The 26,343-nt window shown below is 43.1% G+C and overlaps 1 protein-coding gene and 4 non-coding genes across 6 annotated transcripts; all 5 read left to right on the forward strand.

Moving 5' to 3' along the window:
• Positions 1-809: 809 nt before the first annotated feature.
• Positions 810-26,315, forward strand: NOP58 (NOP58 ribonucleoprotein). 2 transcript variants are annotated; one of them, XM_075512463.1, is made up of 15 exons: positions 811-961; positions 4,457-4,533; positions 6,274-6,326; positions 8,212-8,336; positions 9,369-9,505; positions 10,708-10,772; positions 12,075-12,209; positions 13,104-13,249; positions 14,212-14,338; positions 15,005-15,168; positions 15,893-16,027; positions 17,300-17,361; positions 19,894-20,027; positions 25,094-25,212; positions 25,976-26,315. In XM_075512463.1, the coding sequence occupies exons 1-15, from the start codon at positions 917-919 to the stop codon at positions 26,030-26,032; spliced, it is 1,581 nt and encodes a 526-aa protein (XP_075368578.1). In that variant the 5' UTR covers positions 811-916; the 3' UTR covers positions 26,033-26,315. The 2 variants fall into 2 exon arrangements, with proteins under 2 accessions (XP_075368579.1, XP_075368578.1); XM_075512464.1 differs by lacking the exons at positions 19,894-20,027; positions 25,094-25,212; positions 25,976-26,315 and adding an exon at positions 17,543-17,611 and having other exon boundaries at positions 810-961.
• LOC142414884 (small nucleolar RNA SNORD70) lies at positions 6,596-6,684 on the forward strand. Its single transcript, XR_012777243.1, has one exon. It is a non-coding gene; the product is annotated as a small nucleolar RNA SNORD70 (small nucleolar RNA).
• On the forward strand, positions 11,361-11,448 carry LOC142414885 (small nucleolar RNA SNORD70). Its single transcript, XR_012777244.1, has one exon. It is a non-coding gene; the product is annotated as a small nucleolar RNA SNORD70 (small nucleolar RNA).
• Positions 13,354-13,437, forward strand: LOC142414882 (small nucleolar RNA SNORD11B). Its single transcript, XR_012777241.1, has one exon. It is a non-coding gene; the product is annotated as a small nucleolar RNA SNORD11B (small nucleolar RNA).
• LOC142414881 (small nucleolar RNA SNORD11) lies at positions 14,505-14,590 on the forward strand. The gene has a single exon (XR_012777240.1). It is a non-coding gene; the product is annotated as a small nucleolar RNA SNORD11 (small nucleolar RNA).
• Positions 26,316-26,343: the final 28 nt, after the last annotated feature.

A 26,343-nucleotide genomic window follows, 5' to 3' on the forward strand; every position in this document is an offset into this window, starting at 1 on the left:
AATGCACGCAACTGCACTTAGTCGCAAGACTCTTTACCAAAGCAAGCTGTGTCTGTATGAAGATCTGCAGACAAGGCCTCGGGAACGTGCCCGAGGAGCGAGAGCGGAGCGGGCGGAAGGGGATCCACCCCGGTGTGTGGAGAGGGCCGGGAGCGCCGGCTGGGCCCCGGCACTGCGGGCGGGCTGGCTGCAGCGCCCCAGCGCAGCTCGGGGTGACCGAGGTAGCCACCAGCTCGCACCCACTTCAGGATTCCCTCGGGAAACAAGAACTACCAGTAGGGGCACCCGAGCCCTCGAGCACAGGCCTGTCTCTCGACACAGCGGCTGTCCCCGCCGCCAGCCACCACACTGCAGGGCCCGAGGGGCGCTGGGCACGGGCTCACTGCTCCCGAGGAAGCAGCAGTCGGTGAACGGCTGCCGCGGGTGCAGTGCCCAGCGGCCGGGCTGGGACATAACGCGGGCGGGCTACCACAGAGGCCCCCGCGCACCAGGCAGCCGTCCGAACGCTTACAGGGAGGTTTTTTACGTCAAGAGGCTCGAACCTTCACGAACACGACGCAGCGGGACGGCTGACGCCAGGCCAGCGGCCGGCCCTGGGGCGTGCAGCGCCGCCCGCAGCGGGAGAGCCTCGAGGGACAGCGGCGGGCAGGCTGCGAAGGGGCGGAGACCGGCGGTAACGGCACTTAACGGCCGCAGCACAGGCTCCGCCCGCCACGCGCGGCTACGTGGTCCCGCCGCCCGCCACGTGGCTCGCGAGAGCGCGCGGGGAAGGCGGCCCTACTGCTTCCCTCTTTGCTGCGCTCACTTCCGCTGCTGCCATTTCCCTTTCCGGCGCGCGCGTGCTTGACCGGGGGTCCTGTCTGCTGGCGCACGTGGCTGCGCCCCCCCCGGGCCTGCCGCCGGCCCCGCCGCCGCCATGTTGGTGCTGTTCGAGACCGCCGCTGGCTACGCCATCTTCAAGGTGAGGCGTGGGGGGCCGGCAGGTGCGGTGCCTCCCGCCCGGCCGAGGCCCGTCCCCGCCCGGGTGGGTCTCAGCGCGGGGGGCGGCTGCCGTCCTGCGGTGAAGCAGAAGTGAGGGCTGCGGGGGGAGCGCTCCGGGCGTGCGCTGGGCTTGCAGGGGGAAATGCGGACGGGGGGCGAGTGCCCCCGTCCCGGGCGGCTCCTCAGGGAGTCATTCCGCGCGGCGGGCCTGTGCGGCCCCTCTGGGGACGGGGGGGGGGGGGTAGGAGCAGAGGGGCCGCGTTGTGAGGGAGGCCTCGGGCCAGAGGCGCGGGGAAGGCGCTGCAGCTGGAGTCTGAAGGCGGCTGGGGGGAGGAGGGGGGGCTTCCTCGGTGGTCCTGCCAAGCCTCACCCACGGCGCTCATTTCCTGCCACCCGTAGCAGTGGGTTTGGAAGGAGGGCGTGCACCCGTGGCCGTGCCCCTTTTGGAGTCTCTGGAGGTATCCGGGTTTGGGCATGTTGACCACTTGCTCTTCCTAGCCGTGCCCTCCTGGCCGAAGTTCCAGCAAAACCTTGTGGATGCAGGAAGGGGGGCGTGGGAGGCAGGCAGGCAGCGTGTTCCCAAACGGGTGTGTGGCGTGTCTTGGCCTGAGTGCGTTTCCAAAAGTGGGGCTCGTCGGCTGGCTGAGCACGCGGGCAGGGCGAGCACGCCTGCAGGTACGGTGGGTGGCCTGACTTCCTTCGCTCGGCCGTGAGCGTGGGCTGGGAGGAACAGACCGCTTCACAGGGCTCTGCCAGCCTCCTAATGAGGTGGCTCAAAAGGCTGCAGTTTCACGGTGCTTTGAACGAGTCTAAACTGGAGCTCCTACAGTGCCATGCTCCCCTCTGGCCTGTTCTCTTGCTTGAGTGTTGATGCCTGTACAGTTCCACCAGCTTGTTCATAGTTTGATCATAAGACTTGTATTTTTTTCCCCCCAGCTTAGTCTTTTTTTCTGGGTTTAGCTTGTGTGAACACAAATGCGGGTGCAAAGAGAGCAAGGCGCTGGTTTCTTTTGCCCTAGCCTGCTGCAGAGCTACACCCTGGGTGCTCTAGAGCGCGCTATGTTTAATTCATCTGCCCTGCGACATTTCCTTCTCATTGGAGTGCAGCTGTGCAATTCAGGCAAGGAGGATTTCAAGATGTAAGCCTCAGGGAGAAGATGGAAATACTTCTAAAAGCATTTCTGTTCTCTGCCCTCCTACCCCAACACTTATACCTGGGGAAGTAACACATACAGCAATCTCCCTGAAGGTTTTGCTCACTGGATGTTCATACTGGCTAGTATCCTACACCTTCCAAGTTACTAAAAAAAAAAAAAGTTGCCTCTTGTGCGGTGAGCCAAGGCCTTTTAACCTTTCACAGGAGCCAGGAGGGGCTGAAAATAACCCATATTTTAATTTCTGGAAGCAGGGTAGGCATAAAGCAAAGGTAGGAGGAGGGGCATAAAGAGAAGTGAAGAAGCCTTTCTGCAGAAGCGCTGCAGCACTCAGCTGCAGGTGTCGGCAGCTGGGGCGTGGGGCCGGGCTGCGGTGTGTGCAGAGCAGCCAGAGAGCACTGGGCCTCAAGGAGCAGTGCTCAAAGGCGGCTGTCCACCCCTGCTCTGTGCAGGAGAGAGCAGGCTGCAAGCGGTGGCTGGGCTGGGTTGGGAGAGAGGTGAAAGCTGTCTGCTGGAACTGAGCAGAAGTAGTATTTTATTAAAATATATGTTTTGAGACAAGCTTTGGTTTTCCATGCTGTTTCTGTTTGCAGCTGCCCAGGCCAGATGCGGTGAAAGCCTTGGTCACGGTGCACATCTGCAGGGCAAGGCTCTCAATCACACAGCTTTCTTTTCTTAGGCAGGGTAGCTGTTCAGCTGCAAACTTGTGTCATTGTAACACTTGTATGTTCAAATATATCAAAATATTCTCTGCAGAGTTTAGCTTTTTTTCTTTCTAAAGCAGTCTCTAAAGATTGGCACTGCTGGGTTTTTTGGGGGGTTTGGGGAGGTTGTTTGTTTGGGGTGTTTTTTGGTTTTTAGTTACTTGAGGGTTGGACAGAATTTGTGCTTCTGAATTTTGGGAGACAGTCATGGTCACCCACTTCCCTTTTCAGCAGTGCCTACAGATGTCCATTGCCAGCATAACTGTGCTCTGCCTTTATGCCTTGGCGATCAAAAACTGTTGTCCTCTGCAAGCTGTGTAGCTCTCAGCTGTTCCCTTGTAGGTGTTGCTCCCATCAGAGAAGCAAATAGTCTAAATAGTAAGAGCAAATGGGGCATAGCCATGTTCTAGATCTTGTAAGACTTTTTCCAAGGAGTCTTACTATCTTGCAGGACACAAAATATCCATAGGCATGTAATTTCTATATGCGAACAGCCTTGATTTAGCAGCTTCTATGTCTTTATTTTTCTCTATGCACCCACGTCTGTTTATAGAGGCTGAGAATTCTGTGGACCTTGGGGCAGGAAAGATGAACTGGAGGAAAGAATCATCAGGCTGAGGAAAGGAAGAGTTGCCCCGAGGTTTTTCTGTGCCTCAGAGTCTGTGGAAAAAGAGTTACTATGTTTATTTATTGAGTTTAAAAAAGACAACCTCCTTTGACCAGGGTTTAAAAATCTGCAAGGGAGCAAAATCTCATAATCCCAAGAACGATTTATGCACTGCACCAAGTCAAATTGCAATTGTGTGGCATTTGCGTTGGGGGGACAACCACAAGATTTTTGAGTGAAGTGTAAAGAACATAATGTTGTAAAGATCTTGACTGTACTGTTCCCCTGAGCGCTTTTCTAGGAAATTGCAGTACATTCTGCGTTTTGTGAAATACGTGTAGGCTCTAGGGGTGTAATTGTTAGTCTTGTGCTGTTTAAAAACTGAGGGGGATCCCCTTTGTACAGAGATGGGATTAAGCCAGTGCTGCCTCCCCCAGTGCTGCCTCTTAGGTAATTCTTGGCTCAATTGATTACCAAGCTGTGATGAAAAGTTGTCTTTGTAGAGATGTTCTCTTTCTTCCTTGGGCTAGCTCAGATTAATGGAAATAACTTGTGGGATCACTCCTTCCTGTTAGGCATCCCAGACATGTTTGTATTTTCTCAAAGTACTGACAGGTTTGGTTTTGGGTCACTGGGGTTGTGAATGAGTCCTGTAGAGGAGGTGGAGCAAGCCCAGTTTTGATAAACAAGGAGAGGGTTTTGCTTTAATGTGCAGATTCAGAAGGACCCAGCCATTATTGAGCAACTTCTGTAATTCAGTTGAAAGTAAAAACACTGTAATATTGTGTGTATATTAGCAGGATAAAGCGCTGAGAGAGAATTATGAAACTGGAAGTGACCAAAATGGAGTTTATTGACTTGATCAGTATTAACTTCCAGGGGTTGGATACACTGTAAATCTGCTTCAGGTCTTCTCTGCTGAATGCAGGGTTGAAGGTTGTTCAAAAGTGCTTTAAATTTAGTTGTGTGGGGTTTTGTTGTGTTTTGTTGTTTTTTTTTTTCTTCCACAGGTTCTGAATGAGAAAAAACTCCAAGAAGTTGACAGTTTATGGAAAGAATTTGAAACTCCTGAAAAAGCAAACAAAATGTAAGCAGCTTTATGTGGGGATAGCAGCCTGACTTTTGGAAGGACATGACTGCCTGTAGTTATGCACATCTGAGGTTCAGAAAGAAGTATTGATTTTTATTTTTCAGTATTGTAAAACCTAAAAGCTGTGAACAATGATAACGTGAAGTTAGATACTCAGAGAAACTTAAAAAGGGATATCAAAGTGAAAGAAATAACTTTTTTTTCCTTGCAGTGTAATTAAGCTGCAGAAGTCATTACTATGTGTCACCGAAGCAAAAAATTGAACAATATTTTAAGGATATCTGGATGCTTTCACAAGAACATCCAAGCTTGTAATGCTGGAACTGGCTGAAATGACAGGTTTTTGTGCTCACAGGAAATTCTTTAAAAAAAAAAAAGTTTAATCCAGGTGGAACTAAAAGCATGTGAATCACTGTGAATTGAGAGTTAGTGTTGTTGCTCATGCCATCAGTGAGTGTTAGCACCACTGTGTAGCTGAGCAAGGGATTGCAGGGTCCACTGACCAAGCTGGCCTTTCTAGCAAATTGCCCTAAAGCTGGGGACAACGGTAGATTCCTTCCAAGTCAGTGTTTTTATTGGAAGATTTCTAACCAGCTTTGGTTATAACAGATACCTCCGAACAAGCTATGCCTTGTGATTTGGATTTATCCTGCTCTGTAACAGTATTTAGAGGAGAGAGGCTGGAATATCCCACATCTGCTTGTTTGTAATGTTGTTAATCTTGTCTTGGAAACATCATCTTGGCCACTTGCTAGACAGGATGTGGCTCTTAATGGATCTCTACTCTGATCAAAGTAATTCCTATCTCCTGCTTTTCTGAAATGGCAGCAGTATAAGCCTGGAGCTTCTGCTGGGCTCTGTGAATGCTTAACTCAAGCATTCAGCTTTATCTGTGACCTTGCTTCCTTTGCAGATACTTGACTCACAAAGAGCAGTGGTTAATCAGAACTGGATTAGTCAAATGCCTGTCCCTGACAAGGAATTTACTGGATTGAAATAGCTTCTTAACTGTAACTCTGTATATCAACACCACAGACTGTGTGAGGGGGAGAGGGAATCTGGGCCTAAGGATCTGACACAGTGTGGTTAAACACTGTCCATATGATTTTTGGCTCTGGTCAACAGTTAGGGCATGGAAGAATTTTCTGTTGTTTTAAGCTCATCTCAGAATTTGTATTCTAACATCTAATTACAAGGGAGGACTTGAGGATTCATGGGCAATGAATCAGTTCAGTTTTAAAGTCTTTGAAGATGCCTTTGGTTGAAAAGCATGTTAAATCTGAGCTGTGCAGCCTATGCATTCCACAGAGGCAGAAGGTTCCCTTTTGAAGATGAGTGGGAAGATGCTATCATCAGTCAATCAGCAGTGACACATAGTTAATCAGGGTACAGTGTTGAAATTTAAATGGATGATGTTTGTCTTTAAATATGAAATACAAAACACAAAGGGGGCTTAGGTTTTCTGATTATGTCGGTCCTAGAAATACTAAATCAAAATGCCTTTTTTTTTTTTAAATAAAGTTTGTAGGACCCAGCTGAAAAGTCACATCAGGCTCAAACTTAATCAGCAGGTTTAGTGCTCTTCCTTCTTTTTGAGGATCTGGATATTGATCTCTGCTCTCTTGCAGTCTTAGGGAGAATAGGGGAACTACAATAGCAGAGGGAGTAAAAAGGTAAAATGGTTCTAGCATCTGGTTTATGTACATTTGTTTACACACTTGTATTTTTCTTCTGTAGAGTAAAGCTGAAACACTTCGAAAAATTTCAGGACACAACAGAAGCACTTGCTGGTAAGTGAGTTAACACCATTCTTAGAAAAGAAAAAAATCCCTGTCATGCACTAGTTTACTCATTACTTACCTCTGTCCCTGCTCTGTTTCTTTGCTTAGTTTTTAAAATTACAAATTTTTCAAAGTCAACAGTTTTTGTTGTTTTATGAGGTCATCCGTCCAGTCTATAGTGCAGTAGAGATGTAATGAAGTCTAGTTTTTACCTACCATGCTTATTTCCCAAGCAGCTTGCTAATGAGCACCATGTAGAAGGTTTTGACTGATGTATGTAGCCTGTTGTCAATGATGGATTCTTGTTGAAGCTGAATATAGCTGATTTGAGTCAACATTTCGTCACTACCACTGAGACAACAGACAGGTATCAGAGTGCATATATTATTAAAACTGCCCTTTTTTAATGGATGCACATTATGCCTGGTTTTTTCAGCCTAAAAAAATGCCTGTATTCCACTTAAATGCAGGAGTTTAAATAAAATGGAAAGCCTTATATTCAATAATTTTTACTAATTCCAACACTTAAATGTGTGATGCTGTGGACTAGAACAGAAAGAAATGATAAAAGTTCTAGCTAATCATTCAGAAATGGTGTGACTATTACTGCTGAATGTGCTGTATGACATCAGTAGATGGATGTTCCAGGTCACGTTTATGACTAAAGAACGGATCTTCATATTCTGATGTGGTAGGGATAGCTTATAAAGGAAGCTAAGGAAACAAGAATGGAGACACTACCATCATACGTGAGATGCAAGTGAAACAACTGAGATTGAAGCTGCTGTGTATTCCTCTCCCTGGCATATTTTTTGGATTATGTTGCTTTTGCACAGGTTTGGATTCAGATCATGTATAGTTAGGCTGATTTAAAACAAACAAACAAACAAACAAACCAAACCTCACAGAACAAAACAACAAAAAAAAAACCCCAAAAAACTTCTACTACTTAGCTTCACGTTTACTTATCTCTGAAATGGGAGAGATTATTCAGACTACCTATGTCACATTTATTTTGAAGGGAAGACTATGTATGCGGCTGTTTTAAGTGGGTTAGGAGCTATTGGCCAGCTCAAAAGGTGGAAATTTATCTCCATTGTAGAAAGGTTGAGAGGAAACTCAGCACAGCACTTAAATTTTTACCCTTACATTTCATTAAGGTTCTGGAAATCAAAAGTCACCAGCTTCTGCTCTATTTACTGTGATAAAGATGTTGCATCAATCACAGAAGTTCAGTGGAGCACAGAGCTGACCTGCAAAGAGTTGTATAAGTGCCTGCTTAAAATGTATTGTGTGGGATTGTAAAGCTTTTACAGATCTATTAATACTTGAGAATGAAGAATGTCCTTTTAAAATTCTTCAGGCTACATGCTATATTAAAAAGGTCTGTGTCTGACTGCCCAGTTAGTGCATTTGGTATCATTCTTTGTTGGGCTTTAGATAGTACATTATCATCATCAGAGGATGCAAATAAGCCATTACTCAATTTAGGATATCATGGTTGCTGACTAAGGGACCTGGAAAATGGTTGGTTAATTAAATGATACACAAAATGTTCCTATATAACCTTGCCTTCGGAAATGTTAAACATATATCTAAAGCATATGGCATACTGTTTGTAGAGATCCTTAAACAAAATTGACAGAAATAGAACTGAAACCACATGGAGAAAGGAGAGACAACTGGGAGAAGGGTTTTTGATTTAGGCCTTCAAAGGAGCAAGCGTATAATTTTCTTCTATTTTGATTTTAGCCACTGCATGGCGAAGTAGTATTACAGCTCAGACTAGAGCTACTGTGGGTAGTTAAAATAAAAATACCAAGTTAGGAGTACTATTTTTACACGTTTTAGGAGGAGAAAGAAACTGCATCTTTGGTCTTTTTGTTTTATACAGCATCCACAGCTCTTGTAGAAGGCAAGCTCAGCAAGAACTTGAAGAAAATTCTCAAGAAGATAGTGGCAAAAGATGCCCATGAACAATTGGCTGTAGCAGATGCCAAACTTGGAGGTGTCATAAAGGTGATAACTGATTTTGCCATTCTTCCTTTTGTCTCATGCTACTGAAATCTTATAGTCAGGTTCCAGAGATTTTGCAATTATTAGCGATGGATTACACTGCCAATGCTGTGTTTGCAGTGTGGAAGATATCTAATCCTTATGATCAAACGTGTACTGCATGTATGCTGGGAAGATGTCATCTTGAGTACACAAGTGAATAACATGGTAAAAGTGCGCTGAGGTGTTCAGGTTTGCTTGATTTCTCTTAAATATTGGTTAGAAACCCAGCAGAGTAAAAAATTAATTTCCCTAATGATCCCATCCAGAAAAAGAGGCGGGGAGGAACCAAACAAAAACCCAGTGAGGCAGACATGCTTATTCCTTGATAACAGATGCAGCAATAGTGGGGTGATGACTTACTGTCTTGTTGGGAGTATGCATTATTCTGCCTTCCTCAGTCTACAAACACTTGTGCACATCCTTCAGTCCTTGCCTGCCAGAGGAAGAAAGAAGTACAGTAGAGGTGGACTGATTTCTCCAATGTCTCCTAGGTGTCAAATACCAGGTTCCTATCTTGTGTCTGATTGCTTGCTGTTCCAGTGATTTTTATGCTGACCACCTCCTCATGCTGTCTTAGGAGACTGGTGTAGGCTGCAAAATGAGGAGGATTTAGTGTTAAGGTGAATAATACCAAGGACTTTGAACTAATTATTCAGTTTTGTTCTCTGAAAAAGACCCAAAGTCCCCAGCCCTCTACCTCTGAATTTTCTCTCTGTGGCCAAACTGTTTCTAGTAAACTGCAAAATCTTGAATCTTTGGTTCCAGTGTCTACATAGCAGATAGAGCATTATAAATCTCTTCAAACTGGAATTGTTAATGTGTGGGGAACTGGGGGTGTCGCTACCTTGAGCATCAAAGATGACTGAAACTGTTGTGTGATCACAGGATTGCAGTGGGAAAACCAGGTATAATGAGATAAGGCTGCTGGAAGAAGAGCTTTAGAGGAATGTCATTGTTGTGCCTCACTTTGGACCATTGATTTCCATCCTGCAGGACAAGCTGAATTTGAGTTGTATACACAGCCCAATGGTTACAGAGCTGATGAGAGGCATCCGCTCACAGATTGAAGGGCTTATTACAGGCCTCCCTTCTCGAGAGATGGCAGCTATGTGTCTGGGTCTGGCGCACAGGTGAGTTCCTAGAACAGCTCTGTTTCATTCCATGTCTGCCCTACTCCTGTGTCCTTGGCTATGCTGTGTTGCTCGAAGTGTCTCTGAGTGTGTCTCTGAGTGTGTGACATGGTCTCATACTCTGTAAATCAAGATACGTTTGTATCTGAAATCTTGTTTTATAAAGGAAGGGCTTTCTGGTTTGCACCCACCCTTTAGGGAAAGGCTTCATCTTCACCTGAAGTTGAAGTTGATAGCTTTCCTTTGCATGTTATGTACTTTAGTATTTGGTTTGAAATGTCTCTGTAGCAGTCAAATGGATCATTTAAAACTCCATTGCCACTGAGAGACAAGGTGAAGACCATGACTTGCTGATTTATGCCAAAATAAATACCCATATAACACAACGTAAATGTTAAAGGCAGAGTTGTCTTCCTACCTTGCTATGACTGCCTTTTAGGTTTAGTGGAGCAGTAATTAAATACAAAGTTGTTGGATCAGCATGGGGTCAAGCATTCATTCATGAGTAACTTTTAATCCGTATTCTGACATGAGCTTGTCCTGTCCATGAGCTATTGGCAAGTTAGAGAACTGCTTTGCTGTAGCTAATTCCTTAAAAATAGATGCATGTTTGCTTAGAAAGTGGGCATTGATATTGAAAAAGGATGTTGAAGATGCAAGTCCTCATTGATACCAAGTGTCTTTTACTGTAGCATACTGAGAAATTTTAAAAATACATTAAAGCCAGATGGCAATGGGCTTTCTCAGACAGTGAGAATCTGTTCCAGGAAGTTTCTTCTGTTGCTTCACATTAGCATTACTGATATTTGCTGCTGGGTTGGTACAGTTTTGTGGATTGCCTCCAGCCACTGCAGAACTGGAAGTGCTGTTGACACATACTTTTTGTGGGGAACCATGCAGAAGAAACCAACAGCCAATTTCCTGCCACAGCACTCATGTTCGGTCTTCTGCACATGGTACAGATAGCCTTAACTTTCCCTTTCACCCTGGTCACAGGGTATGTGCATGTACACGTGTTGGAGCTGTTGTGAAACTTGTGTCAGTGTGGCTTCTGGCCACAGCTGAGAGCAGTCAGTGGCATAAAACTGAGCTGGTACGAATGAATGTATGGACAGCTATGTTCATGTAAAATAGGAACAGGTGAGACATACTCTGCAGCAGGTTGTCAGGATGCTGATGAAACTGTATTTCTGTCTCCTCAGCCTTTCCCGATACAAGTTGAAATTCAGCCCAGACAAAGTAGATACCATGATTATCCAGGCAATTTGTAAGTATATTTAGAGCTTAAATTATTAATGGCTTTGGCTTAGGATAGCTGACTTCTTTACATAGGTTACAGAAAAGTATTGTTGTCAATTTCCTCCTAGCATGTTTCAGTAAATTGGGTATTGGTGTTCAGGTAGGCATAAAGTGTGTTTTCTTAATAGGGTTCCACAAGCAGGAACATTTTTAGGGTGATACAGTAAACTGGCATCCACTTTTTCTTAGCATAGAGATCAGCTGAAATACAGGCAGTGTTAGTTTGGTCCTCTGAGGACTTCACTTCCCAGCATGCCTCCCTTCTGAGTAGCGTTGGGAGAATGGGCCCCACAGGACAGGATTTTCTCACCCTTCATTTTGGTGATATCTTGCATAGAGGGCAATGTAGAAATAGACTCTTACATTAGGCATGTAAAACCCACTGCAGTGTGTAATGCTGCATTCCAGCTCCTTGCTTGCTTAATGGAAAACAGACTGAAATTGTAAGCACAGCTAGGAAAGCCCATTCCTCCTTCTTCCTTGAAGACATCCACATCGTAATTGGCATACTTGCTGTGAAGCAGTGGTGAGGAATCCTGGCTGAAATATTAATTCCCAGACTGTTGTCAATGATGAAACATAGTTAAGCTGAAATTAATGATTTAAGTCAGTTCCTTCGTCACTACCACTGAGACAACAGGTGGGAATGTTGGTATTGCATTAGCAGGAAATATTTTAGCCTCAGGGCTCTGTAGCAATACATGCTGTGGGTGTTGTACTCTCATGTTGTAAATCTGGTTATTGGTCATATCTGGTAAATGGTGAGCCTGTTGGATTTGTGTTGGGTATATTTATATTATAAAGGCAACTAAAGGGCTTAATACAGTCTTTTAAATCACCTAATTGAATACAAGATCACTTTCTCACCATTGAAACATTTTTCCTTAAAGTTTATTAGATGGCCAAGTTTTACATCAGTGTTGTGTGTAGCACTTTGGCTGACTGAGAGGAAGCATAACTGGCTGCTCCTCCCCTTCCAGGGGAACGTGCTTTGCAGCTGTTAAAGGAGTCTGTCCAAGACAGTCCCAGTGATGAAACTTTCAGGCCACACATGGGAATCCTAATATTTCTATAATATTGTGCCTGGGATTATGCAGTTCTCTGAAAAGTAAAGACTTCTAATGTACTGCAGCTTATGTTTCATTCCAGTCTTCATGGGATAAAATACTTCAGTTTACTTCCCTGTTCACTATTTAACTTTGTTGATTTGAGAGTTTTCCATTTTTAGATTACCTCTTTAGAAAAAAAAGTCCATTCTTCTTTCTCTTAGCACTTCTTGATGACTTGGATAAAGAACTGAATAACTACATCATGCGCTGTAGGGAATGGTATGGTTGGCACTTCCCTGAACTGGGCAAAATCATCACAGATAACCTAGCATATTGTAAATGTGTGCGGAAAGTTGGTGAGTAATAAGGAGGCGTGAGCCTGGAGAATGTTGCCATTTATGCATTGCATACTAACATGCACTGATTTGTAGACCAGCGACTCACTTGCTTATCTAGCTAGTCATGACCCTGTATACAATCCTGCCTTCAGTGGCAGTGTAAATAGGGCCAGTAGGAAAGTAGTGTATGCTTGCATCTGTATGTTGATGCAATTTACCATTTTGAAGCTTAAGAGAAAACTAACACCATATCAACAGTCAGTTCTTCATGAACCACCAGCATATCTTCTTAGAATCACAATTAGTCAGCAGACCAGATTGGAAATTAGCTGCCCAAAACTGATGTAAAGAGAGTTACTACCTGTTTACAGGTGTTCTTGGAGACTACAACTGCTATAATTATCCATAAGAGCAGAAAGAATAACCACTGTGATATTTTGGACACTTGCTTCGCCTCTTAGGCATGTGCTTTGTATTGATGATTTTTTTTTTTTTAATAATGAAGTTTGCGGTCCAGAGAGAGACTTGTGGTTTTAAGGGAGCTTTTCTCCCAACTGTAGGAAGAATTACATAGGTTTGGTTAGTGGTAAATGACTGCTCGCTTCCTGGAATTCTTCCTTTGAAATCTTGTGACTGAAAATTTTGCCGCAAACAGCTACTGGAAAGGTGAAGTATGCAGTGTTACAGAATAAGGGCTTTTTTCCTAGTTTCAAATTTAGTATTTCCAACCATTCTCAGCTAGTATAAACATAAAGTGAGAACATTGACATGTATTTTGGGAGTTTGGAATAGGATGACAGCAGACTTGACTCGCTGTTGTTATTTTGGCCTTTTATCTTCGTCTGTTTCTGTGCTTTTTTTACTAGTTCATCTCGCCCCCAGCACAAACATGCTTTCATCTGTCCTCCACAGGAGACAGAAGCAATTTTGCTGCCTCTGATGTTTCTGACATCCTACCAGAGGAGATCGAAGAGGATGTGAAGGCTGCTGCCGAGATTTCCATGGGGACAGAAGTGTCGGAAGAAGATATAAACAACATAATCCATCTCTGTGATCAGGTATGTACATGTGGATGAATAGCAATAGGAACGCCACTTTAGTTAGCCATATCAGAGCCTCTTTACCAAGGAGAGGCTTTCGCAGAGCGTTGCTAACACACTTTTGATGGCAGTGATGATTCCTATATTGTTGCTCTCCTGATGTACAGACATGAGGGTGCACAGTCACTACCTCATCTGAGCCATCTCAGACTGTTGATGTCTGCACAAAGTCTTCCAAAAGTAGCAGTCTTACTTTTGGTTGGAATTTTGGCATCATTGTGCTTTTCAGTCCTTGAGATAATGCTACTGTATAGCTGCTTTTTAGTCTGTCACTTTTGAAGCTAGGTGATAAACCCTGGGTTAAAAGTGGAGCACTGAAGCCCCAGAAGAGTTAGGAGCCCTGTCCTGCTCTCATCTAGATTGTATGTGAACTCCCTCTGACTTCAGTGGTGCCATTTGGATCCCTTTGTGACTTTACAAGGGAGTGGCAGGGTTAGTAGTGAGTTCCTGTTCTTGGTCTAGACCGGGCTGCTTTTGTATGCGCATTCTAATTGTGTGTATTTGTATGGAACAAGTAAAGAGCATTTATCCCATTTCAAGAGAATGGTGGCAAAGATTTATGTGAAAACTGAATGTTCCAGGGTTTTGTCCTAAAGAAAATGTCCTTACTAAGTATTTTTGTTCTGCTTCACTGTCTTTGGCATGTTGTCAGCTCTTTTATCAGGAGCTTTGCTGAGAAAATAAGTTGCGTAAGGGAATGAGCAGTACAGATCCGATACACTTAGTGGATGGAGCTCTGTTCTGGGAGTATGCTCTATGTAAAGCTTTCTATAACTCTGGCTCATGGTTGTCTGTGCATTTTGCATTTTGTTAGTCTCCTTCATTGAATTCTCAGCAATTCCTCATTTCAATATATTTAGCTCTTAGTATTTGTTGGTCAGCTAATACTGATTCCTGTAACCAAACTCTGTCTGTGCCAGGTGATTGAAATCTCTGAGTATCGGACACAGCTGTACGACTACCTAAAGAACAGAATGATGGCCATTGCTCCTAATCTCACCATCATGGTGGGTGAACTGGTTGGAGCGAGGCTCATTGCTCATGCAGGTGGGTTACACTGATCAGTGTAAATCAAGCTTAGATGACCTCATCAGAGGTTTTCTCTGAGGAGCTGGTCAGCTAAAAGCATTATGCAAGGCACTAATGAATATCTCATGGTAAAGGGGGGAAGGTAGCTCTTGAGGAATCTGAGAATATCAGCGTGAGCTTGGTAGTAGTCTGTGATGATGAAGTTCTCAGTTGGCCTGAATTCTTTTTGGAGTATGAGGGCAACTTAAGTCACTACCTCTTCTGAGATGCTTACTGAGCCTCCTGCTGATAGTCCAGTCAGTTCTGAGGTAAAATGCTGACAAACTGGCATTAGGCTTTTACAGTCAGACTGGCTCAAGGTGTAGCAGCCTTATTTCAGTTATCTATGCTGCGGTTCTGTGATTACAAGTTCTTGCTGCCAGACTTTGTCAGGACTAGGCATTATTCCAGTGGAATATGTTTTATTGAGTCAGCCTTCTTTCTTGTTGCTGAAATCAGACCAAGACAGAGTTAGTTGAAGCATGAAAGACTGAAATGGCTTACCTGTCCTTCAGGAAGTGAACATGAAGCAGCTCTCAGAAACAGGTGGCTCTGAGCTTCCTACTTTTGAATAGTGTAGGAATCTAGCCTGCTTCTCTAGCTGCTCCTCTGACAAATTACTATTGCTGTGTCACCTCCTTCTAGGTTCCCTCTTGAATCTGGCAAAACATCCAGCTTCAACGGTTCAGTTACTGGGCGCTGAGAAGGCACTCTTCAGAGCACTGAAGACTAAACGGGACACACCTAAATTTGGCCTTATCTATCATGCTTCCCTAGTGGGACAAAGCAATACCAAAAACAAAGGAAAGGTGAGTTGCAGAATTGTTTACCAGCTTGGCTTTTTCCAGAGCATGAACATCTGGATGACATGGCTTGAGCTTCACAGTGAGGCTCTTTGATGGCTTGCTTTACTGTTGTGCTTCATGGTTACGTGGAAAATGCCACTGTCCCACAAATCTTTAGATGTCATTCATTCCTGTTTGAAAAAGCAAACGGGATTGTCCATTTGACACATCTGAGTAATAACAGATGTATTCCTGCTAAGTTATGATGTAACACTGGCTTTCTCAAGGGGTATGTTACTCCTTTCTTCTACATGACAGTAAACTAAGCTGTTACTGGTCAGCTAAGGCTTGAAAATTGACTCTTGGTATTGTGCTAAAGCTAGTAACTTTTGTGGCTTGCTTTTAAAGAGCTTAGGTTTTTATAATGCAGGTGGATGAATATGTGTTTGAATTGTTGAGAAAGCTATCCAGCTGGAAATTACACCTCAAACTAACCTGATCTAAAGGTTGGGGTAGAGTGGGATATGTATAATTAACTTGCTGTCTCAGATGTTTCCCTCTATCAAGAAAATAAGGTGTTACATTAACAGTATTTCAATGTTAAAAGAATGATGTACTAATTGATTTTTGGACTAAACACTGCTAGTAAATGGTTACTTTGTTCTTTTGTGGGTACGATTTCCAGATCAGAGTGAATCATTGCCTTATGTTAAGTCTTAGCATTTAATATTCTTTTTGGCTTTTCCAGATTTCTCGAATGCTGGCAGCTAAGACTGCCTTGACAATTCGTTATGATGCCCTTGGAGAGAATACCAGTGCCGAAATGGGAGCTGAGAACAGACTAAAAGTAGAGACAAGACTGAGGCTTTTGGAAGAGAGAGGGGTAAGTCTAGCAGAGGGCTGCATGAAGCTGACATTCTTGTTTATGGTATGATTTTCTGATGCACTGCTTTCTGAGTCTTTTCCCTTCACTCAGTTGTGTGATCTAGTGTCATTCTTATTCTGTAGTTTCTCCCAACCTCAGCTGGAACAGTAGGGTTTGTAAGCTGGCTGCATCCATTTGTTTGTATGTCAGTTTTTCTTGTTTACATGCCTGTCTTCATTTATATTATACTGAAAAATCTTGATTCTGAACAAGATGAGTAACATCATACCTTTACGTTCTACTACATCTCTGTATTAATTGCAAAGATTGCTTTTTACTTCATAGCTTCTTTCTCTTCACCTTAGAAGAAAGCGCATTTGGGCGTGTCGTGTGTTTCCCCCCCCCCCCCCATTTTCCACCATGGTTCCCCAAAACCTGAACACTGGTGATGCTTAGTCTTAAGGAGCTTTCTCTGTAGCTAAAGCAAGATGTTATTCTGCAAATTGCTGCATTGCCCTACCATCGCCTAATGCATATCCTGCCTCTCTGTACCTGCTGTTCCATCTGTTGCTATCAGCACAGCATGCTGGGAGAACGTAGAGTTCACATTCCTCTTTTAGGTGGCATGCCTGCTGCATGTGATCTTGTAAATGATGACTAGGTTCAGCCTTCCAAGCTAGAAATTCTGATACTAATGCTGTAGTACTGGCATTGCTAGAACAAAAAAAAAAAATCCAGAAAAACCTGCCTGCTCCTCCTTGAGCATTTCATGGGAGGTGATGCTTCCCATCAAAACAAAGGCAAGGAGGCATGTTAATACCAAAACACAAACTGATCACCTGACAAGTACAAATTTAATTCAAATCCAGTTTGGGGCCTGTATTGTGGTTTTAAGGTTGGCTTTATGCCAGGCATAGGGACCTGCCCTGACACGCAGTTACCCTTGCAAAAAAAGAAAGTGTGCACAAATTTGTGCTGGTCTTGAGAATTTAGACATATGTTGTTGTATGTCATGTGGCTGTGGTATTTTTGATCCAGAACTAGATGCCCTTTAATTGAACTGGGCTCTTGAAGAGCAATATTAGAAAGGGACATGCCTTTCTCACCCCACTTACCTCCCTGTCACTATTCTACTCCCAGGTGTAAGACTCATACAGGTACACAAGAGCCTGACCAATAATATATGTCTATCTTTACATTTTTAATTCCTTTCAAGAGCTGTAGAATTTGTGTTGTGAATTGTTTTCATTATGAGTAGATTTGTTTTTCACTTCTAAATTTTTCTTGTAGATAAGAAGAATAAGTGGCACTGGAAAAGCCTTGGCTAGGACAGACAAGTATCAAAACAAGAGGTGAATAGTTTTTCCTTTCAGCTTGGCTGAGTATAAATAACTCTCCCATGGTTTTATTTCTGAGAAGCTTTTTGGTTGTGGGCTGAGTTGACTTAAGATCCAGAAAACATTTTCTGTGCTCTTAAACACTAATGACAAGTCCCATTGCTAATGGGAATTTCCATTTTCCTGCATTTCACAGTTGCAGTAAAGCCAGTGAACTGGAGAAACAGTCCTGATTTTCTAGTAGTAAATTACTGACATCATCAGATAAGTATATTTAGGTGCTATCAGCATCAGCCCAAAAAGTGGAATAGTTTGGGGAGTTAATATGTAGTAGCTTTATTTAATACAAGTCTGAATAAATTAAATTTGAGGAAATCAGTGTTTGAATTAATGGAAGCTGTCCTAGAGACCTACTTAGTCTTATTCTTAGGAAAGAAAAAAGCACCACTTGTTTTGAGCAAAGCTTCATCTCCTTGTTTAGGTCCCATATGTGATAAGTAATATGTGTCTTAAGCAATAGATAGGGTCTGTACTCTGGATGCTGTTAGAGCAGTTTCTGGTGCCCTAAGTGACACTGTAAATTGCAACTGGGACAGCTGAACATCTAAGGATTGAAACAGGTTATTATTAGTCTGAGCTGTGACATCTGGGTTTTTCACTTAATTTGGTTGCAGGCTTCTTAGCTTGGCCTGCTTATTTTGCTGAACCTTCGGCATAGACGGGGCAAGTGCTCAGCAAAACCAGGGCTGGGTGCTAGTTCTGTGAGAAAAAAATAGCACTGTTGCACCCATCTGGAGTCCCCAAACATCCTTCTCAAGCCTAGCTGTAACTTTCGTTTCCATATGCTAGGCATTTCAAAGTGTAGCGATGGCTGTGATTTCTGGAGCAGCTTTTGAAAAGACAGTGTCAGTAAATGAAGCATCAGGGCGTGTAAGGAGGCAGTAGCTTAGGGAGGAGGGTGTTGAGGAGACTACATGCATGCAGGTTTTTGACCTCTTGAAATGAGGAGTCATGAATTCCTGCCAGGACATGTTCCTACTGTTAGACATGCTCTGCAAATGTGTCTAGGCTTGGGGGAGAGACTGAAGATAATTCCTGGTTGTTTGGCTTAGTCTGGCTGCCTAAAAGGGAAACTGACTCAGTCCCTGTCAAACTGTCCTTGTAGTACAAAAATGGCAGTATTGCTGCTTCATGGAGATTGTTTGAAGGGCTAAACTAGTGTTTTAAGGAGATTAGCAAGAATCTCTTAGTCTTGTATGGAACTATGGATCTTGTATGAACTAGCTAGATCAAAGTAATGTTTCAGAAGTTAATTGTGAGGTAGTTTTTAGACATGAGGTTCAAGTGAAGCATTTCAGTATGCTTTCCAAAAAAGATGTGAGAGAGTGCATTACCTATCTTTGGCATGTTTATTTGCTGATTTTTTTTTTTTTTTTTTGTAGTAGTGGTAATAGTATTTTGACAATGACGAGGAAGCCAGTGAGCTCTTGCCTGGGTTTAACTGAAGCAGAGTCTACTGTCCGCAAAAGGCTGCGTAATCAATTTCTGTAAAGCAATATGCAGTGTTCATACCCATAAGAATAATTTCTGGTGCATAGAGGATGAATTGATGGTACTGTCTGCTAGCATTACCACACGCTTACCAGTCTAGTCGCTAGTCTCAGTTGCTTTTGTAACCTGTGCAAGGTAGCTACTTCAGATTCCTATTTTAGAGAAGTTGAGATGCTCAGTATGTGGCTGGGGGCGGGGGGAATAGTTTAGGCATACAGTTTTAAAACTTTCTCCTTCAGTAGGAATTCCGTTCTGAATGAGTAAGAAAAAAATTGCTTCGTTGCTAGAAGCATTAGATGATTCAACTGTGCCTGAAAAGGTCCAACTAAAGAGCACTGGGTTTCGGGGCAGCTGGTTCTCTGCAGCCTGTAGAGGAGTTTGGGACTGAACAAAGGAGCATGCAGTATTCAGGAAGAGGTACTTTCAGACACAGATTAGGTATTCGCATGTCCCTTAAAGTCAGTGATACAAGTGATACAGAGATGAGCCATAGTGTTACCCTGCCTTGTGGGTTGTGCCCTGTGAACGTAATGGTGGAGAGGCAGTGCAGAAAAAGTAAAAGCTACTTCTAATCCTGTATATATATTACCCTTAAGGTATGCTTATATGGACTTGCCAAACTGTAGGGAGCTATGCTTGTGACCATACACAGCTGATAGGCTTTCAGCAGCAGAGGGATCAATCTAATGGGTAATTTAAGTGCTCTGTAGAGCCTTGAACAGATATAAACCAGAACCCAACTCTTAACTGTTATCTTCTGTTCAGATCAGACAGTTGTACTTCGTGGGGTATCTCCTGTAGTCATGATTACTGATGAACGATTCATGTATTTGAAAAAGGGGCTCACTACCTGTAGATGCTTTGTTAGATGAGCGAAATTGATTTGCGACTATTCTCAGGAGGTTGTGTCAGAAAGTTTATGTTCAACTGCAGGATCTTACCTGGGGGCTAGCTCTTCTTTTTGTTACTTAAACTGACTTGTTTTCTTCATTACAGCGAAGTAAAAATATTTGACCCATCTGGTGACTCTACGCTTCCTGCTGTTTCAAAGAAACGCAAAATTCAGGAGGTAGAAGAACAAGGCACAGAGGTTGCTGTGAAAGCAAAGAAGTTCAAAGCGGAGATGAAAGGTTAGTTGCTGCCTCTGTGCTGCTGGCGTGTCGCTGTATGCATCGTGCAGTGGGGCTTAACATTTACAGCCAGCCACAATACCTGGTTATTCTCCATGACAGTGGAGTGTGACAGTATTTTTTTTTTTTTTTAAATCCTTTATGGACTGACACCAGACTGCAGTCAATTTACTTTAAATATCTTCTTTTAAACAGTTGTGAGCATATAAGAACATATAAAAACAAAACTCTACTCATATTCTTCTTGCAGAATTTCTTACTCAGCAGGTTTGTATTTAGTGGGCCTCAGTATCTTGAAGACAAAAAAGGTCCTCTGTAAACCAGAACTTGCCCAGTTTTCTTTAAAGAATACTGTTTTATTCTGTATAGAAATGTTTTCTGGCATGTTTCAACATATAAACATTGAATGTCAGAATTTGAGGTGAAATGACACTTGGCAATTTTGGTCTGAATGTACATAATGCATGAACAATTGTTATTCTCTGGAGAGCTAAAACTGAACTATGGCCACAGTTGTTCTTTTCTTGTCTAAGTTACTGTGTGAAGGAAGAGTTTGGACTGCAACTTCAAAATAATCTGGTTGTATATTATGGTTCATTTTGAGAAACATTCTCTCTTCTCTTCAGTGTGCACTTCAGCACCTCTAAATGGCTAGCCTAATATTTGCTATGATAGTGGAGTACCCAGTGTGTAACTTGGGAGGGGAAAAAAAAGGAAAAGGAAGATGACTTCAAGTCACTGCTGTGAGACCCCCGAGCCAGATCTGGGCATGAGTTACTCCCAAGTCTTGTCAGCTACCTGTGCCTGCAGCAGGTGAGGGCTGTCAGAGCCTTCCCTTTCTGCCCTTCTCTGTGCTGCTGTGTTCTAGAGTATCAGAGTGTAGTTATGCTTGTTCTGTACCTCTTCATGCTCAGATGACGCTGAAGTGTGATCTTTCCACACGTGGGTTGGTTCATGGTGTCTGTGTACATGGATGGAGCAACTTGTAGGAACCTAAACTTAGCTGAGAATTAAAGTTACACTGGAGGGAGAAAGAATCCTTTGTGGTATAAAGCTGAGATCTATGTCCCAGCTTGTTCTCTTGTATTTATCGTAATGAGACAAGGACACATGAGGACTTTGGAGGCCTGAACTTTGCCCATTTGTTTTTTTGACAATGTGGGTGTTCTCACAGCTACTGCTTTTGATAATCTTTTGAACTAACTTCCCTTACTATAGTCTCCGAATTGTTCCCTTGGGCTTGCCTTGCGTTATCAAAGCAAGTGTTGACATCTCACAGGCATGAGCTGCTTGCAGGTAAAATACTACATTCATTTCCAGCCTGGTCTCTTCCAGTATGAGGAGGATGTTTCAGTTCATAAATATATTATTCAATGGTTCATGCTTTTATACACAAAACCTGCTTGTGTTTGCTTCCTTTGCTTTATTGAGCATTGATAACCTTCTGGTTTAGGGGCTGGGTGCAGCTTAGCAGGTATCCTTGAGCTACCAAGAATTATTGAGCAGTAGATGGTGTTCAGAATACTTGTGGACTACTGAAATCTGTGCTGGCTGTTTTGTTGGTGTGGTGGGGTTGGTTTTTTTTTGTTTTGTTTTTAAAAAAACTTACCAAAACCTGAAGTACAGGATTCAGATGTGTTGCTTTTCTTCCTGAAAAGATAGGGCATCCTTCAGATGTGTGGTTCATAGCTCCTGCTTTTTCGCAGTTCTTCATATCAACTGGGTCATTTTATTTGGAGACTTGGGGTGTTAAAACTAACTGTGCCAGTTGCTTCAGACTATGGAAGAAGTGTTTTCAGAGAACTTACTTATATCACTTGTATGCAGAACTAATCCCTTCAGCCTGTCCTCTTGAACCCTTTAAAATAGCACTGCCCCTATGTTTGCAAATTCTTGTATTTGACCACCCAGCAAAGTACATGGATTTCCCCGACACAGGCTAGACAGACCATGACCTTGCTCTTTTCCAATATGGTTGGTGTGATTGTAAAGCGTGCTAGAAGGGGGGTGGTGGTGGTCTGAGAAGTTTGAGTAGTTCATTAAGTTCCGTAATACACAGAAGAGTGCAGAGGAGGTCCCAGCGTTAAGATTTATGTTGCGTGTCCACTTGAATATCCATGAGCCTTTAATTTCTGCTGTTCTTGGCTCTATTCTTTTTGATGCAGTGCTCTGTTAAGCTTTTCCCTGGTCAGAGATTACACATCCAGACATAGTGTTGTGAAAGAAGTCTCTGCCCCCTCCTTCCCCATGCTGTTTGTGCAGCTGCATGATAAATGGGGGTGGTGGAAATGCAGCCCAGGGAAAAAAAGGAGTTCCTCAACCAGATCAATTTTGATCCAATTTGTATTACAAGAGGAAGGTAAGGGAGTAAGGGACAGGAATAAGCTGGGAAGCTGCCACTGAAAAGTGATGTAAATGTTACTGCAAGATGAGATGTGTGGCGTTTTCTCTCTCCCTGTTTGGGGTGCATGTATAGGATAGGATATAGGAACTGGCAGGGGGGTTGGGGGTGAGGCATGACTTCAAACCACTTTCACCTTTTACACCTAAAAAGAAACCAAGCAGAAGGATAGTACCTGAAACAAGTTATAATCCACTTAAGGAGTTGTCTGTTAAAACCTGTTTTAATGGTGGGGGAAGGGAAATAGGACAGGTATTTTTGTGACTACAGTTTTTGAAGTTGAATGTGGCTAGACAATGCATACCACCAACAGGGCTAGCCAGTGCCCCCAATGAAGCGCTCAGCTTGTGTTTAAGCATCAGGATATAGTAGCAGCTAGTCACTTGGAAAGGTCTCTCTTGAAAAGAGAAATATCATCTTAAATTAATGGAGTGAACCCTGCCAGACACAAAGCCTTAAATGACAGCAACATCATGACATGGTGTCTTTAGTGATAGGCAGTGTGACTTGATTCTGTACATGCGGAGTATCATGTGGAGGAGGGAGGGTACCTCAGGCTGGTGTGTAAAAGCTTAGAGGAAACTGGTGGAAAATGGGTGAGTGGAACTACTGCTGGTGATCTCCGGCACTGCACAGGGCCATCAATCAAACTGCTCTTCTGGGCGCTGCTTTTTGTGCCTTGGTGCCTGATAGCAAGAGCTGTTGGCATTCTTGTCAGCTGCTGTGAATCACAAAGAAACCCCACTGGGCTTGAGTGACTTAGAAGTGTTGCACCCAGAAGGAAAAGACCAGCACCTCTGGAGTCTTTATCCTCATTCTGCCTAGGTACAAATATGTGAAATCTTGTGATGAGCTTTGCTAGAAAGCAGCAACTGAAATCTTCAGGAATGTGTCTGCTGCTAGCTGTGAGAAGTGACAGTGCCTATGAGTTCACAGTGCATCATCTGTGGTTGTAAATTGCGACAGGTTCCACTGCCTGGTGTGTCAGACTTGATGACACATAGGGTAATAACAAGAAGTTATTTTTCCAAGGTTACCACCCAACATTTTGCTTGAAAATGCATAGCTTGCCAATCCAGCTGAGTGAAAATGTGTCACATAGCAAAATGTGATGCGTGTGCTCCTGTTGTACTGTATGACTTTAATGTAGTTTATGCTTATTTTTCAGCTACTTTTTATTTCCCTAAGTCATACATAGGGAGGTGAGAATACTTATTTGTACATATGTTTTGAATACTTTATGCTTGCACACTGCTCACTGTGAATGATGTGTATGGCAGAATCCACTTACAATTATATTTACCAGTTCCTTTATCTGGAATCCTTTGCTGTTTTGCTTCTGGCATTTTTTTAATGTCAGAAAACTGCATGTGTTAGCTGGCTGTATTTTCCTGTAGACACGTCTAGAAATTTTTTACCCTGAAGCCAATTTTTTGTCTGAAGCTTATGTTAGAGGCAAAGATTGAAGTGTATTTTTGACTCGTATAATCCTTCTGCTGCCTTGAGGAACTAAACTTGTGACAAAGTACAATCAAGATGTTAGGAGGTTGTGTCTTTTTGGTTTTTTATAATTGCACCGGTTTTGTTTCTGTTCTTTTTGTAAATCTTTTTTGAGTCACACCTCCAGTAGCAACTGTACACACCATAAACACCACTGGTTTCGGCATCTCAGTTTTGTAGCTACTGAAGGACAATGGTTGCTACGTCATGAACTTACTCGTGAGTACTACATACTGAGAAACTTGGTATCCAGCACTGACTCAGTTGTGCAAATAAATTTAACTTGGGTATGCTCCAGTAACAGCCTGGTTATTGCATAGGCTGTCAGCTTGGTAATGACTTCTGCTTCATTTCTTTACCTAGAGATTCCTAAGACTGTGGTATGTATTCTAGAAAATGGGTGGTAAATCATAGTGCCTTTACCACTGTGATTAGGTAGGCCAGCTGTTGACGTTCTGAAAAATAAATGTAAGAGGGCATTAGTAAATCTTTCCTTGGGTTAACATTCCTCTCAGCTTATATAAATAATTCAATTCCTGTCTTCCAGGGCAGGAGAGAGTTTCTGCTTTTGCATTAAATGCTTTGTGTTAGCTCAGCATTAAGAGATCTTTGTGTTTGCCAGTCTAAATGGTTAAGAAAACTGGTCTGCTGCTTAGCAGATTTCCAACATCAGGATAGGGAAATCAGTTGTGAACAAGCTACTGCTGGCTGAACACATTCCTAATGTGGGTTTGAGTCCTTCCACTGCTCTTGTGATGCTGGTGAAAATATTTGCCAAACTGTGGACAGTCTTGTTTTCAGAAAGAGTACTTGAAGGTAATTTGGCAGACAAATGAAAACATGCAAGCTTGTCTCAAACTTTGGGAGCAGCATATAGGAGTGGTGTTTGTACCAGATGTGAATAGTGCTGTCTGAACTCTGTCACTTGTGTCTTAGGTAGTTGTGTATTTTGATTGTAGCAGGGAGTAGTTATGCAGGTAAGGGCAAAGCAGAGAGAAAATAGGTGTAGAGAGATGTAAAGAAGGAGCAGTGTGATATTCAGTATCTTGCATTCTTATTATCGTCGTTGTATCCTCTCACATCTTGTAGAAAGCTTTTCCTTTTGCCTTTTACACTCTTAATAACTGACAACCTGCCTTTCATTCTTCTTCCTTCTGTGGTACAGAAGACACAACTGTAGATGATGAACCTGTCAAAAAGAAGAAAAAGAAAAAGGATAAGGAAAAGCAAGCTGAAGAGGAGGAGGTACGGAGTGAGGAACCCCCCACCAGCCCCACAGTTGAGGTGAGACAGAATTGCACAGCTACCTGATCCTTTATGGGAATGGATTCTCTCCAAAACATGTGGAGTGAGGGGGAAAAATATTCTTATCTGTATAACCCATGGTATGCAAGGACAGTTTTACTCTAGGAACTTTATTTCATATCCATCACTGTAATGTCCAAGATGATTTGCATTACAAAATAAGGTCTGGGAAATTTGTGACTGTAATGCCTCCATGTACCAGGAATGTTTCCCCTCCTTTCCTCTGTCCACCCCCAGCTTTAGTCTTCTCTCTTTCTGCATCTTTTCTAGTGGGGAGTGTCCCCTGGTGCCAATCCACAGGCATCTGCCTAGTGTTTAGAACTCGTAGGGAGGAGAGGCCGTACCTGCTGAATTGCTGAAGCATCATTTGATGTCTCTAAGCAACAGTAGAGAGGACAAGACCAAACTAGTTGCTCAGTTTTGAAATCCTGTTCTTAATGTGGGATTTTACTTTCTCCCCTCTGTTTAGGGCAGGTACGCTGCCTGAAGCAGTCTGACCACAGTGCTGAGCTGCCAGCAGTGGTGGCAGCAGCAGCTTCCCTTGTTCCCTTGCCCACTGGCCCCACTGTGCTGTAAACATTGAGCACATTTAGCAACAGAGGAAGGGGACATCTCTTGGGTTGTGCTTTGCTGAGTGTGGAAGCTGCTGTGATGCTTTGAGGGTGAGCTTGGTTGCCTAGCTACATACGTTGCTTTGCTTCTCCATTATGGTTTGTTCATAGCAACATTTATTTGTTTGCAGAATACAGAGAAAAAGAAGAAGAAAAAGAAGAAAATGAAAGATGAGGATGAAGACTGATGAGGAGCAGGGGGAAACATTGGCCCTTGGACAGCTGCTTCAGAGTAGCATTTGTTGACATAATTTCTTTAGCCTCTTGCTGAAAACTGTAACTTCCCTGTGTTGCAAGAGGGCAAGGAGATGGATTTGATAGCTATCTTCTGCCCTGGAACAGGATACCCCAGTGTCTCTGCTACTTAAGAGGATTGCTGGTTTTTTGCAGTTTCTTTTGTTGAAAAGCTCACAATAGATCCTCTTTTCATATGCCATCTCTCCTGATAAGGAATAAAAACATTTTTATGGAGATTTTATTCTTCTGTCTTTTAACTTGT

Source organism: Mycteria americana, chromosome 9 (genome assembly GCF_035582795.1).
Source record: "Mycteria americana isolate JAX WOST 10 ecotype Jacksonville Zoo and Gardens chromosome 9, USCA_MyAme_1.0, whole genome shotgun sequence".
In the NCBI taxonomy this organism is placed as follows: domain Eukaryota; kingdom Metazoa; phylum Chordata; class Aves; order Ciconiiformes; family Ciconiidae; genus Mycteria; species Mycteria americana.

What these genes read in the sequence shown, in the direction of transcription:
- NOP58 (XM_075512463.1), top strand. Translation starts at nt 917, where the DNA reads ATGTTGGTGCTGTTCGAGACCGCCGCTGGCTACGCCATCTTCAAG. An exon ending in TAAATGTGTGCGGAAAGTTG is followed by an intron (nt 12,210 to 13,103) that starts GTGAGTAATAAG and finishes TGTCCTCCACAG; the next exon opens with GAGACAGAAGCAATTTTGCT. An exon ending in GACAAGTATCAAAACAAGAG is followed by an intron (nt 17,362 to 19,893) that starts GTGAATAGTTTT and finishes TCTTCATTACAG; the next exon opens with CGAAGTAAAAATATTTGACC.